Source organism: Labrus mixtus, chromosome 22 (genome assembly GCF_963584025.1).
Source record: "Labrus mixtus chromosome 22, fLabMix1.1, whole genome shotgun sequence".
Taxonomy (NCBI): domain Eukaryota; kingdom Metazoa; phylum Chordata; class Actinopteri; order Labriformes; family Labridae; genus Labrus; species Labrus mixtus.
Genome location: NC_083633.1, coordinates 6,023,679 through 6,037,932, shown reverse-complemented (window position 1 = coordinate 6,037,932; position 14,254 = coordinate 6,023,679). Strand labels below are relative to the sequence as shown.

The 14,254-nt window shown below is 39.7% G+C and overlaps 1 protein-coding gene across 1 annotated transcript in view; it reads left to right on the top strand.

Annotated features, from left to right (window-relative positions):
• The first annotated feature begins 1,026 nt into the window (after window positions 1-1,026).
• Window positions 1,027-14,254, top strand: part of slc13a4 (solute carrier family 13 member 4) — a 28,055-nt gene continuing 14,827 nt past the window's right edge. Inside the window, exons 1-2 of the mRNA XM_061030268.1 lie at window positions 1,027-1,473; window positions 11,921-12,049. Of these exons, the coding sequence (XP_060886251.1) occupies window positions 1,351-1,473; window positions 11,921-12,049 (252 nt within the window). The 5' untranslated portion in view covers window positions 1,027-1,350. The remainder of the gene's footprint in view (window positions 1,474-11,920; window positions 12,050-14,254) is intronic.

The following is a 14,254-nucleotide window of genomic DNA, read 5'->3' as shown; positions in this document are numbered from 1 at the left end:
TTCCTGCATTGGCCTCCTGTTCACTCCACATTCGGCTGAAAATAAATCCAAAAAACCTGCTAGAGAAGTGAAAAAGAAATGTAATATGCTACACTTTTTTTTGTAATTGAAATGAGTTAAAAGGCAGCAGCATGAAAATATTTGTTTTGTTTTCTGCAAAGTTGTTTAAATGTGTTATTATCCAGATTCATACACACATACATGTTGACTGTGTGACCGTTATGGTTTTCCCTCACGAGGTTCCTTTCAGAGGAAAGCACCTGCTTGCAGTGACTAAGTGAATCCTCTAGAGGGCAGTATCTGACTGCAGCCTTACATTTTTTCCAACCTGGTCCCAGAGATGTAATCATAGACTGAAGGTTTTTGTGATTCAATTTGTACGCTTGGTGATTTGCACAGGATTCCCTCCCAGAACTATGTGACTGAATACTTTATTGTGAAAAGGGAGTAGAACTAATCCAAACTTTTAACTCATAATGTTATGAATTGAATATTATTCCGTCAAACTGAACTTATCAACATTGTTTTTCCCCCACATTATCTTTGTATCTGTTATATCATGTCATGCTTACTTCTCAACTAATAAACGTTGTCTTATTTTTCATAGCCATACATTCATTCATAATCTTCTTTCTGCTCCTTTTCATTCAAAATTTGAGATTTTATGTTGTTGTTTGTTTTTCTTAACTTTATTGTTTTTATGAAATAAAATTGACAAATAAAATAAAATAAATACTCTTACAATTTACGTACCGTTAATTCCCCTTTCTATTCAAATCTATAACTTCATCACAACAGTATCTCCTTGGCTAATACATTCTTGAGTAAAGTTGTATTGATTTTTTTCACTGCACAAAGCCTTTGCATGAGCAGGCGCACACTCTTGTACTTGTGTAAACTTTTACTCACCCCTGATTGGCCGAATCACAACCACAGAGGGTGGGGCAAAGTCGTGGTTCATTAGCATACCTATCAAGGCTAATAAATTTGCCAGCAGCCTCACCTGATGCTCCGAACAGCATCAGACACACAAAGAGCAGGAGCAGAGGGGCTTCATCTGAAGTGCATGGCACGAAGGTTACACGAGGGGGAAGTTAAACTCAGGTTCTGAGAAGCAACTTCAGCCGAGTTGACTCACCTCTCTAAGAGACGCACTCAGATCCGGTCACCATCCACCTTCTGTGCGTTAAAGCGCACAGCCGAAACAGAACTTTACGCGCTCCCAGGAGACCTTCCTCCAGCCCTCAGCGCTCGCTGGCTCTCAGAGACTTTCCCCGTCAGCCGGTTTGTGACTTTCACAAGCGGTTCTGCTGAATAGTGACCGATCCGACCCAGAGCTCCGGGTCCCCCATGAGGCTAGAGGCCGCAGCCAGGATGGATCTGATCAGGAAGCTGTGGAGGGCGAGGAAGCTGATCCTTGTGGTGTTCATCCCCCTGTCCCTGCTTCCCCTACCGCTCATCCACCCCACCAGCGTGAGTACAAGAACATAACACCATTCTTTTTTAGACAAAGAAATGGAACAGAAAGTTAACCTTTGGCAGAAAGTCATATTTTGGAATAAGAGCACAGCCAGAGGATACGATGGAATTTAAGGGCAGATCCTTACTTAAAGAAATAAAGTTAAAGTAACCTAAAGATGGATTTTCAGACTTTGTATAGAAAATCAAGTCATTAAAGTCACCAACATTTCCGTATTGTGTAACATAGATTTAAATTAACATGCAATGTCATGATTTAGGAGATTTAAGTATCATTTGTAAGATAAAACCACAATAAGTTGCTTCCTGATTAGCACTAAGTTTTACAAGATCATTACAGTTGCTTCAAGCGACAGGCTTGCAGAGCTTTGTCAGCAAAAAGTAAAACATATATTAAAGAGCCATCTTTAATAACTCCTTACAACAATGATTTTATTCAAGCAATTCAAAAATGGCAACATGATAATTACCTTCAAGAAATCCGAGACACTTGTAGACAAAAACCATCCACATGATGTGTTGTTGTTCCTCCTTGTTGTTTCAATGGCTGCAGTTTCCTGATGGGATTTGTAGTGTGTGTGTGTGTGTGTGTGTGTGTGTGTGTGTGTGTGTGTGTGTGTGTGTGTGTGTGTGTGTGTGTGTGTGTGTGTGAGAGAGAGAGAGAGAGAGGGAATCAATCAAAAGCACTTTGTCCTCTGTTCTGATGAGTGCTTGTCCCGGTCATCAGCTGAGATGTGTGTGTGGAGAGGAGATGTCGTGACATGTTGATGAGATGGAGATCAGTAAGAGAGAGAAAGAGTGAACAACATGACACTCACACTCAGTTTGATAGTTTTCTGTAAGAGACACTGAAAAGAACAAAATCTGTCTCATATTGCCGGCTCAGCTTGTTTCAAGTCTCTGAGATGTGAAAGAACATGGGAAACAACATCACACTGAATAAATCTGTTCAGAAGTTGTTGCTCAATGTGACCGAGACACAGAGGCTTGAAGACGAGATGATTACAATGATTAAGAGTTTTTAAAGGTTTTATTCTTGTTACCTTTAGTTTTCAATCCAAACTGAATTGATTCTTGTTTAAATGTCTTGGTTCAATGGCTGAAGTTTGTCTGTTGTGTCTTGATTCAAAAAGAGTTGTGTTTGGGGTTTTAGAATTAAGTCAGGATCATGTTTCATGAGGCTCACACCTGTGAGATTTGTCTGGTTTAATGTCAGGAATGAGCATAAACTCCCTGGATTGTCAACATGCTCCTTGTTGAAGTGACATCCTATGGAAAGCGTGTGCTGCTGTGTCATATCTTGAGAAAAGCTCGACTGAGATCAGGCTCAAGTATGAGGATGAGCAGTATCAGTCTTATAATACCATTAAATCAGAGTCACAGCACTTAATGTTTGATTTTCTTGAAAAACAAAAACTTCTCCGATCTTTCAAAAACTCAGAAGGATGTTCACAATGCAGCTGTCCTCAAAGCCTTTCTAGAGTCTGATCCAGCACTGCCACAGTGTTAAATAGCCTGCTGGTGGCTTTGGCAATGCACTTCCAAAACCACATAAAAAAAAAAAAAAACTTCCTTGTGTTTGTCCTCTGGCAACACACTGAACCACCAAATAACTCCAACTGCTACACCACCAGCGTGTGAATGGAGTACTAATGATGTAAAAGCAAGACTAGAAATGTTTTTTGCGGCAGATTCAACCTGAGAAAGGGTTAAAAAACTGCTGTGTTAGAAAACACCTGCAGAGCAGTAGTAAGTGCTCTTAATGCATTGACATTCTGCAGCTAGTTGATTCTCAATCAAAAGTCATCATTTGAGTAAAATTGTAATGAAGTAGAAGTTGAGTAAAATCCAGATTTTTTTGTAGTAATTAAGGGTGACGTAGCTCAACTTCATTATTTTTTTGGCTGTTCACACATTTTTGGTGGTATTTAGACATTTTAGTTTGCAGATGTGCTACATTAAATGAACATCTGTATCCTTTCACTCATCTTTTAAGATCTTCAGCTGTGAAGCTGTCCTATGCCTATGAAGGCATGTTAGTCAATACTCCTTAAAAATAACAACATATTCATTTATGTATCATATATTTTTATTTATATAATGTTTATTTGCCACAAACTAGAACATTTAAGGCCACAGTGTGTAGGGACTTGGATTGGGAATTTAAGCTCAGTGAATTAAACAGTAAAAGGTGAGCTGTTGTTTTGGTATTCTGATGAATACATGTGCAGTCACATGTTCACCGACACATTATGAATATGAACGTTCAGCCATGTTTTTTCCTCCAAAACACTTTGCTTTACAACCACATCTCAGACAACAGCGGTACAGGTTGTGACAGGTGTTTGTGTTTATGTGTTATGAATGAGCTCCTCTGTCTCATAGCTGTGTGTGTTTTTCATTAATATTCAAATCGTCTGTTATGTGAGCCCTCAGCCACCAATCACATCGTGGCCCAGGAGCCTTGCTGTTATGTCAGGGCCGGCGGGTGTTTGGCTGGAGTAGGTGGCGCAGGATGAGGCCAAGAAAGAACAAAAGTACCAAAACTTCACAACAGAGAAAAAGAAAGAAACAATCCAGGCAATTAAGTTATGTAATCAACCAGCCAGCACGCTGGATTTTAGCCCACATGCAGCTTCCTTATGACACCAGAGACCCCAGACTGAGTCTAGAATGTGGTGGGTTCAAAGTGTGTGTGTGTGTATCAGTTTGTGTGTGTGTGTGTGTGTGTGTGTGTGTGTGTGCTTGGAGTGGTACTGTGTCCAGCTGCAGAAAGACAGAACATCTGTTGGATGCGGTCATGCCGGGTCAGAAAGAGCGGGAGAGTGACCTGCAAAAAATTCAAGGGACAATAACAGATATGCTGAGTGCTCATTAATGTGTCACGATTGTGCCATTTTGCATCCCTTTTAAATTACAAGTCGCCTGTTCAAGCTGTAGATCAGACCCCAGCAAGAAATATTCATGGATACAAAGTAGATTTGTAGAACATTTTGGACCCTGTGTGTATGAGCCATGTCACATGTATTGACACAATTTGGACAATAAGCAGCCCTTGCCAACAGTCAACCATAAATGTGTTTGCTCGCACTGGCTACTATGTAACATGATGCCCTGAATATCAAATATTTTCACAAACACAGGTAGTGGGAATTGTAAGCTATAACTATCGATCGTATGAAGATGGACGATATGTCTCCACATCCTCCTGTTGTGCAAAAGTGACGCCAAAACACCCAATGACAGGCGCTGACTTTTGAAGCACACACTCACAGTTAGGGGAAGTTCAATAACTGTTTAGTTCATCTTTGTCACATTTTTTATGAGCCATGTCATCCATCTTTTTATACATTCTATGGTTACAACTTGTTAACACTTCCACTTGGATATAAGTTAACTTCTAGCATTTCATGTCTTAATTAGAGTTTTGAACATGATATTGAACGAATGTAATTGCACATGTAATTTTTCCTCCGTACAAACGTAAAAGGCCTGGCACAAAGACATGTTTCCAAGATGCTACTTTACTGTCCGTTACTTTTTTAAGATTATAGCTTGCAGTGTGACTATACTTTTGGCAATGAGGGCAAGCAGTCCACCACTTTGGTTTGGACTGAAATTGCACAAGAACAATTGGATGGAGTGCCAGTAAATGTTGCTGACTTATCCATAGTCTATAGAGGATGAATTACAGTGACTTTGTTGAACCCAGACTTCTCCTGTGGTAGAACTATCAAACACATTTGTGCTCCCTTCAGGTGGAAGGGGAGACATGTTTTGATTATGGATAAGGCCTCAGGAAACGAGTACAACTCAATGTAATGTCCTCTGAAATGACCGTGTGCTTGTTTGTGTTATCTCACTGTTTAAAAGTCCATCCCTCTGCTGATTGGTTCATTGAATTCAGCTTATCTCCCCGAATGAGGAGTCTTAAGTCAATGTGTGTTTTCTGAATACAACCACATTTCCTAAGCTGCACAGATAACAGGGATACAATCAATGGGCTTCTGTTCAGACATTGGCCTGTCAGCTGTAAAACACTCAGCGTTTGAGGAAATACCCCCTCAGCCGAATAAAGTGTTCACGTAATGAAGATAAACTAGATCCTCAAGTTGACAAGACAATCCTGAAACCACATCTAGGTCCATTGAAGGGGTCACTGAAGAACAGCTACTAGCAGCCCAAATAGTTTATTCAGTATTTTTTTTTGATGCCACCTGGGGAGGCCAATCAGATTTCAAGTCATCCTGGCCAATCCCTGGACCCTCTGGTGCAGCCAAGTCAAAATAACCTGAGCTCATCCAGCTCATTGTGCACACCAGTAAAAAAAACAAGACCAGTCAGACAAGATGTTTCCACACTCTCTAACATGAGCACATAAGTGTTTGTTTAGCCTTTCATTTAATCTGAGATTGAAATTCAATTAATGTGCATACCTAGTGAAACAGAAAGCAACATTTTTCCAGGTGGCATATATGTTCACTATGTTCTAAATTGACAGTCTTGAAGTAAGCTCGCCCCAGAATAAAGCATAGAGTACATCTCCACATGCGATGAATGACATAAATCTGTGTGTGACTGACGCTGAACTTTTTGTCTGTTTTCACTTCATAAAGAGTCTCGGGTCTGCAGTGCGGCTCTCATATTTCACTCATAGTCGACAGAACTGTAGAAGAACACCAGGCGTCATAATAAAACCGTTTTATATCAAGCCTTCACTTCGGTCCGTGATGACCGATTGTGTGTTTCGCCTTTCTCTGAGGCGAGTCTGTATCAGGGTTTGTTATCGTTTAATGATTTGAGGTGATCGAGGCTCTGAATAAATTTGCATATAAAGCAGGAAAGTCATGATTAATATAGCGTTTAAAATAATTACTGTTTTATAGTCTCCAGATAAATTCTTCAAAGCATTAATGTAGACAACTGTCATTTTTCACATTACGGTAAAATAAGAATTCATTACAATTTTTTCATAACGGCGCTAAATAGTGTTTGTCTTCTTCAATTTGTGGCTTAAACTTTCATCTCTTTTCTGGGACTTTCTTTATTGTCAACCTTCATTTTATTTATTTTTACTGCAAGCAATCAGAAACTGAAACTGCTGAAAAATAACCCTCCAGTTTTTAGTATAACTTCAACTGCAAATGTAGCTTTTAAATCAGGGGGTGCATTTATTTGAAAATAATGTACAGTGTACATTATATTTACACCCGTTGTACACCTTGTGTCCATTCAGATTTCTCTGTGGTTCTTACTTTGCTCCCATTCTTCATTCAGGGTCTTACTACAGCGTTTAGAGAATTACAAATGTCTGCAGTTCAGTAGTTTATTGGATATTTTCCATCCTGCACAATATTTTTGTCTCATCTCTTCAGTGTTATAAGAAAGACGTGATCTTTTCACAGAGCTCTACTCGAGCTTGAACCTCTAAACCTCTGCAGTGTTGATGATGAAGGTCTAACAGTCACACTGCACAAACACTGTCCAGGTCACCTCGGGCAATCCAGCATCACATTCCTTTACTGCCTCAGAAAATCGAGTGAACTTTTGCCTAGTTTTTTTTTTCTTAAAAAAAGAAGCCCAAAATGTTCACGCTTGTCAGGGCCACTGTTAACTCTTTGACTTCCACTTACTCCCTTTGAAAAACACTTTATCTGAATGCATTGTGCAGGTGCAGTCAAAACGACTTTGACTTTTCCCAGTATCAGTTTCACCTTTTTGTTCTTGAGAAATGCAGTGCACTAAAATTGATTGGCGATCGCTCCTGAAGAGTCATAACTGGTTACACAACTTGTTAACCTGTTTTTATCTGACATGGAAACCCTCAGATCAGAGCTGCCTGGAAGAAAACAGTGCTTTTCCTCCACTGGAACATTAGCAGGTATTGAATTCTTCTCGTTGACACGTCACAGTTTAAAGTCTGGTCATCAGCTGATTGGTGGTTCTTGACTTCCTGCTTACCTGGCACTTTGACTTAAACTTGCAAAACAAAGACAAAGGTGCACAGATGAACGATTGACGCTTGAGTCTTTGTTCAGCAACGATCCTCAGATAAACTGAGACGGATAATCTATCACCAGTAACTGCTGAATCAGACCACCTCTGTTTATTTTCCAACAGTGTTTGTCTCTTTTACTTTGGACTATCTGTTCCCAGTTCCTTTACACAACATCTGATTTCCTCTTGTTAATGGCCTTTCCAATCAAGCTGATCAACCTCAGATGTTGGAAAATGAAGCCAATGCAGAAGTGCAAAAGAACAGCAGTTCCTGGAATGTCCACTTGAGGCTGGCTGCAAAAGTCCCGGAGGTCCCATTAACACCAATGTTTAAATTTGCCCATTTTTTTTTACAGCAGAAATAAATGCTCATATCTTTATTGGTACGCACTGTACAGTTAGGGAATTATTCATTGTCTCATCCATTTTGATCAAATTAAAACTAAGACTTGATTGATAATTGGGGGGTGGCTAAAGGCCTGCCTCAGCTCCAGCTCTTTGGCTATTGCTATGCTGAACACAAGTTATGTCTATTGTAAATAAATACCTAATCAACCAATGGTGTATAACTACACCCATAGAAGGAATTCCATCATTTGTCAAACTGCATATCCAGATATCCAAATCCATTTTTTGATGTAAGTGACTTCCTTTTTTTAACCAGATTGGTGGGCCACCATTTACCTTGCAACTGTGATAGAGAGAGCTACCTTCAAACCGGCAAAATGCTGTGAAAACTCAGTTTGAGGTGCATGTTCCCAATGAGCAACAAACATGTCCAAAGACTGCTCTTAACACCTGAATACAACATGCACATCTCAAATGGAGAACAACACATTCAGGACTGACTCTGAGTATCCTGGCTGAGTATTCCCCCTATCGTCCCCTTATTAAATTCAGAACATGTAATGTCATTAAAACCTTGTTTTTGCTTGTAAATACTTGTTGATAATGACCGATTAAAAGTAAATGACTTAATCTCATTATCAGGATGCAAGATTGCCTCCTGTTTCCTGTATAATGGTTGAAACCAACAGACTGATTAGAACAATGGCTAATCAAACGGTGCTAATGTGCAAACACAACTTTTGTCCTGACAAGACTGTGCCTTTGATCAGCTCGTCTTTTGTTGACATTTCGTTTTTTCCCTCCTGATGTTTGTGTCTGTGTGTGTCCTGCAGGGATTTAAAGAGTTGTAACATTTTCTTTGGCAAGAGCCTAATTCATTATGGACCCAAACACTTTGTTCTGTTCAGCTCAGCCTAATCCAACAACGGTGCCTACTGCCTAGAAATGCCTCTTTTCTCCCTGCCAAGTGAAATCCACTGTAAGACCTCCAGAATTTTTTCAGGGAACTCATAGAGGCATCTGGCACTACATTACTTAGCATGAATCCTATGACTTTCCTGTGTGGGATAAAACCATATCGCTTTGTTCTCTTGACAATTCTTATGGTTGTGACAAGCATTTATTCAGTGCGCTACACCCAAAGAAGATTTGAAATTAAGCAATTCATTAAGGTTTTTTTCAAGCAGCAATGCTTTAGGGACGTTAAGATCTTGTCTAATTCATTATTATGAATTGACATGAAAGCATACAGTACATACAATGTTTTTATTTGTATGTATGTATAGCTGCTCTGTGTGAGTCAACAATTGTTAATTGTGCTGCTGTCTGTCTTGACCAAGACACCCTTAAAAGAGATATTTAATCTGAAGTTTTTCCTGGTTGAATAAAGGTTAAATAAAATAAAAACCTATAACCTATCTGTATAATTCCCAGACGATGATGATACATTTGTGGACTCTCTGATAGCTCAGTGAAAAAGGTCTGCACAGTGTGACGGTAACCAGAGTTCAAGACATTTTTTAAACAGAACGCCAAGTTGGAATCACTTCAGCTGACTCATTTTCTGTCACATATGTTACATCACTTAACTTCCTTCTGTAAAAGCTTCTTTAATGTCACATTTTGTAACCAAACCTAATCTTTATTTTAAACCTAATGGTGTTGTTTTGGTGAGTGATGGTTTTACACAACATTTAAAGCTATCCCTTTTCCCAGCCTAGAAGACTGCCATGCAAGTAATTAATGCTACCACATGTTATGTGGTTTTGCTGACTGACACAAAATAATATTGTCCAACTTCAGAATCATGAATATTATATCTTTCTGACTACTTTACTTTACAAATTTCAGTTCCTAAAATGCTGATTCAACCATTAAGCTCAATGCAATGCTGTAATCATTTACACAAATGTGTTAGCATAGCAATGGATCTGCTTTATCTGATGATCATCAGTCAGACGAACTGTATCGATAGTTTACATATACTTCATCACTAACCCCCATCACAGAGATATTTACCCCCCATGTGACCTCTCTCCTTCGATATGAATTTCACAGAGGCATAATAGGGGCTAACAAAACTGCAATCAGAGCTGGTAATAGTTACAGGGGTGAGCCAGTGAGGGAGAGCAGCGCTGTGTGTGTGTATGTGGAGCATCCACTGTTTCTCCACCTGTCGTGCTTTCACAACGCCAAAATGCAATGTGATTTCACAGACTGGGACACCAATTTTATGCCTTAAAAAGTCAATATGAATATAAAACGACATAGTTACAGTGGAGCCTCATTACATCGCCGTTACAATCAGAAAAAGGCTTCTGTTTCCTATGGACAAATATGCTTTTTTATGAAAATGTCACCAGGTTTTATTTATAATAATGTCACTTTAAAATGAACATTTGTATAATAATATGTACCACTTCATTAACCATCACTTCACATGAAAGGAATAAATGAAAGTTTTGTAACTTCAAGTGTAATGTTACTTTAACAGTAGGCAGAGGAAAGCTTAAAAAGGGCCCCATTTGTATTCAGTTGTTCAAACAGCTGATTTATCATATTTAAATTATTTCTCTGAACTCCATGGTTTGAGCGTCTGTGACGTCTGAACAGGTCTGGACATGCTTCATCCTGGAGCCCTGCTGCTAATTCTCCCGGTCTGGGTTTATTAATTTGAGATTAACTGACCCGTTACTGGCAAGATGTTACGCTGAATGTTCCTCTTATGTAAAAGAACTACAAGCTCACACAGCATGCGGCAGGAGCAGAAAACTGCGTATGTGTAGAACTATTTAGTTAAAGAAACACTTTCTGCATATTACATTAAACATGGTTAGGATCATTAGGAGTGAAAGCATTTCTAAAAGGCTTGGTAGGTAATCTTGGATATGGTGTTTTCTGCAAATAGAACATCAACTGTAAAGACATATCTATGCATTTGGGGTTTAAAATGGGCCTATGGTTCATGAACGTCTTATTCATTTTAATAAGGTCTTAAAAATGTCACAAGATTCCTCTTTAGTTTTTAAGATTGGAGAGCCTGTTGTCACTAAGCCTTCTGGGGTTGCAACAGAGCAGTGTGAGTCGCTGGTATGTCGATATTATATAACCATAACCAGATTAATGCAACATCAATGTTTGTGTTGTGTGTTTTAGTGAGTGTGGGAAATAAAGGAGGAAGACGATATACTCGTACACTTGCTCAAATCCCACAAAAAGTTTAGAAAAAAGGTAGAAAATGTGTGTGCAGCCCATTTATAGACCCATTATAAACCACCTTCTGACAAGATAACATTTCACACCATTCGACACCCTGCAACACAGAAATATGACAAAAACCATAGAATGATAATCTACTAATGAATTGATGCTGTTATGGTTAGCATTGTAGGCTATCTTGAATTAGCATGTGGCTTATATACGCTAAAAGTGGTTTACTTGTAGTTTTTACCCTTAAATCAGCCCGGCTCCACATGGGCTCAGAAAAGATCAAAGTTGGGCCTGAATCCTGACGGTCATGTCAAGTCTGACCCCAACAACAATGGCCATAATCCAAGCCAGGCCCAGTTCTTGACATTTGGACCGTGTCCGGCCCAAACAAATCAAACTGTCACCCAATTCAGGTCTGCTAGTACCTCTTCTGAGCTTCAAGTCCAAAACGTGGCCCAGATTATGTTGAAGTGCATCTGCTATCTAGGTGTGTAAATACTGAATGTCCCTGATATCACTTAAAAATCTTGAATAAATAAGATTTATAACGCCCTACAAGTATTCAGATAGCATTCAGCTTTAGCGTTAGAGTTTTAGAGTTAACAAAACCAGTTTATTGCCCTATGTTAAAACCAAAGATAACACTAAACATATTGTCAATTAGCAAGCTTTAGAAGTTATGGTTGGCAGTCATATGAGCTTTTAACAACCTGCTAACAGTCATATCAAGCTAGCAAATTGTCTGCCATAGCATAACGGTAAAGGCTTTAGTTTTTTTTTGTTTTTTTTTGTTTAGGCTACCTAAACATGTTTTCCGTTGTTTATAAGACAGGTTTTTAAAGTTGTGTCTTATCTGGTTGGTGACAGTTGTGTTTCCTGCTTTCAGGAGGCATGCTGCGCGTACGTGCTGATGGTGACGGCAGTCTATTGGGTGTCTGAAGCTGTTCCCTTGGGTGCTGCTGCTCTGGTGCCGGCTTTCCTCTATCCACTCTTTGGAGTACTCAAGTCCAGTGAGGTGAGTTATTACTATGGGTTGTTTGCGGTCTGTCTCTCTTAGGCCTTGCAAAAACTTCTGAGTAGCTGAAATTAGCTGCCAAGTTTTCTTTGAGTTGAGGAGGTCAGTCACCTCATTTGGCTCCAACACTTAGCAACATTAGCAGTAGGTTGTGTTTCCTATGAGCTAACAAATGGCCAAATATTGACTGTTGTTTTAACTGTAATTTGTTAGCTGCTAACTTCTATCTTCCTTAAAGATATGTTTTTTTTTAATATATATGTTCTTTCACAAACTCTATTTTAGCTAATTGGTGACGATGTTTATTTCCTGCTACTAGTGCGCAAACGACTTTCTATTGGTGCAGTCTCCATGCACATAATGAAACAGTGTGAATAATGTGAAACTGCTTTAGTTTCATTTGATGCTTTGAATAGCTTCAAACCATCAAATAGCACTAGCATAGCTTAGCATAGTTTGAATATGGGAACCACTATTCCACTGTTATTCACATGTTAGAGTACAAAGACAATTGAGGATACCAATTATCTGCAAACTATTGGTCACAAGAATTAAAAATGTATTAATAAATCTAGATTTTTGGTTTCTGAAGAATGTGTCTGTAAATTAGAAACAAGGGTGCTTTGACAGTGTGTCAAACTTTCTCACTCTCGGTTGGGAAGATCGAGAAAAACCCTGATCAATTAGGTAAAGCCGTAGAGCTTAACTAGAGGGACTACTGTAAATGCGGGGATATTTGGCGTCTTACTGTAGCGTCAGCTGATCAGATTGCTGTATATGCGGATATACAGTAAGTCCAGATCAGGGGGAAAATGGGTGAAAGGCCTTTCTGTGCTCTTTCATGTGTGATTAAAGCAAGTGGGAGGGTTTCTTAAGATGCATTTAAGATTTCATCAGGGTTTTACGATGTGGTGTTACTTATGTGTCAGGGTAAACAAGAGGCGTCGTCACTCAACTATAAAGGTTTGATCAGCCGTCATGTGGACAACCCCACTGACCTGGTGCTCATCACCACCATCTTTGTTCTTTCCTTTTCTAAGTACATGCATTCAGACTGACCCACACCCAACCAATCACACACTCCCCTCATCACCATAGCTGGTGATCAGGTTAGCCGCTCCGCCCTGTAGAGATTTGATTGGTTTGACAGATAATGACGGCCGTCTTTGTTTGGTTTTGTAAGTTTTGTAAGTTGTAACATGATTTTCTGCTCCATTAATTATACCCCCCCGCCCCCAACTCCCCATCCCACCCCGCCATCTTCACCTTTCTTATCAGCATTACATAAAAAGTGAGCTTTATGCCCCGTGTGACTAAATCGCATTGACAAACATTGACAAAGCTGCCTGTGAACACTGCTGTAAGCCTCTTGTGGTGGTAAATATGCCAGCAGAGCTTTATGCAACATTTTCAGTCTATTATGGTGCTCCCAGTCTCCCCTAACAACACCTCTCTCCCAAATAAACCCAAGAGGAAGTGAAAAAACAAGTGTAACGTTAACTAGATAAGAATGACTTTTCAAAGCTGTTGTCTTTGTGGATGTTTTAATGCTGGTAATGAGGAAAGTAACCTAACATCACAGCACGTGTTCGTTCACTTCACCAGTGCTGCCTCAGAGCTAATTTTGGCCCTTAATTAATCAGGTTTAAGATTAAATATGGGCATTTCCAAAAGAGTCTCAAGTTTCCCACATTTCTCTTTGCAGTTTCTGGCACTGGGTTGCACCACCTATTCAGAAATGCAAATGTAGCCTACTTTTTAATATTATTATTTTTTGTACCTTTATTGTAGCGACAGGAGAGTGGACAGAGTTGGAAATCAGGGAATGAGGCAGTGGGGATTGGCATGCAGGTTGAACCCAAACCCGGGCCGACTGCCTAGAGGACCACAGCCTTCATACATGGGGGGCGGGCTCTCTAACAACTACGCCACTGGCATCCCAAATGTGGTCTAGTTTAATTTCCTCAGTCATCCGTTTATTAGACAGCTGATTACTTCATTCATACATAACAGTTTCTGTTCATTAATAATTTCACCCAAAAGGGGCGCTGGTGGCACAGTGGTTAGCACGAGTGTCCCATGTATCAAGGCTGTTGTCCTCCAAGCGGGCGGCCCAGGTTCGAATCCAGCCTGTGCCTCCTTTCCCGCACATCATTCCCTACTCTCTTTCCCTGATTTCCAACTCTGTCCACTGTCCTAGCTCTA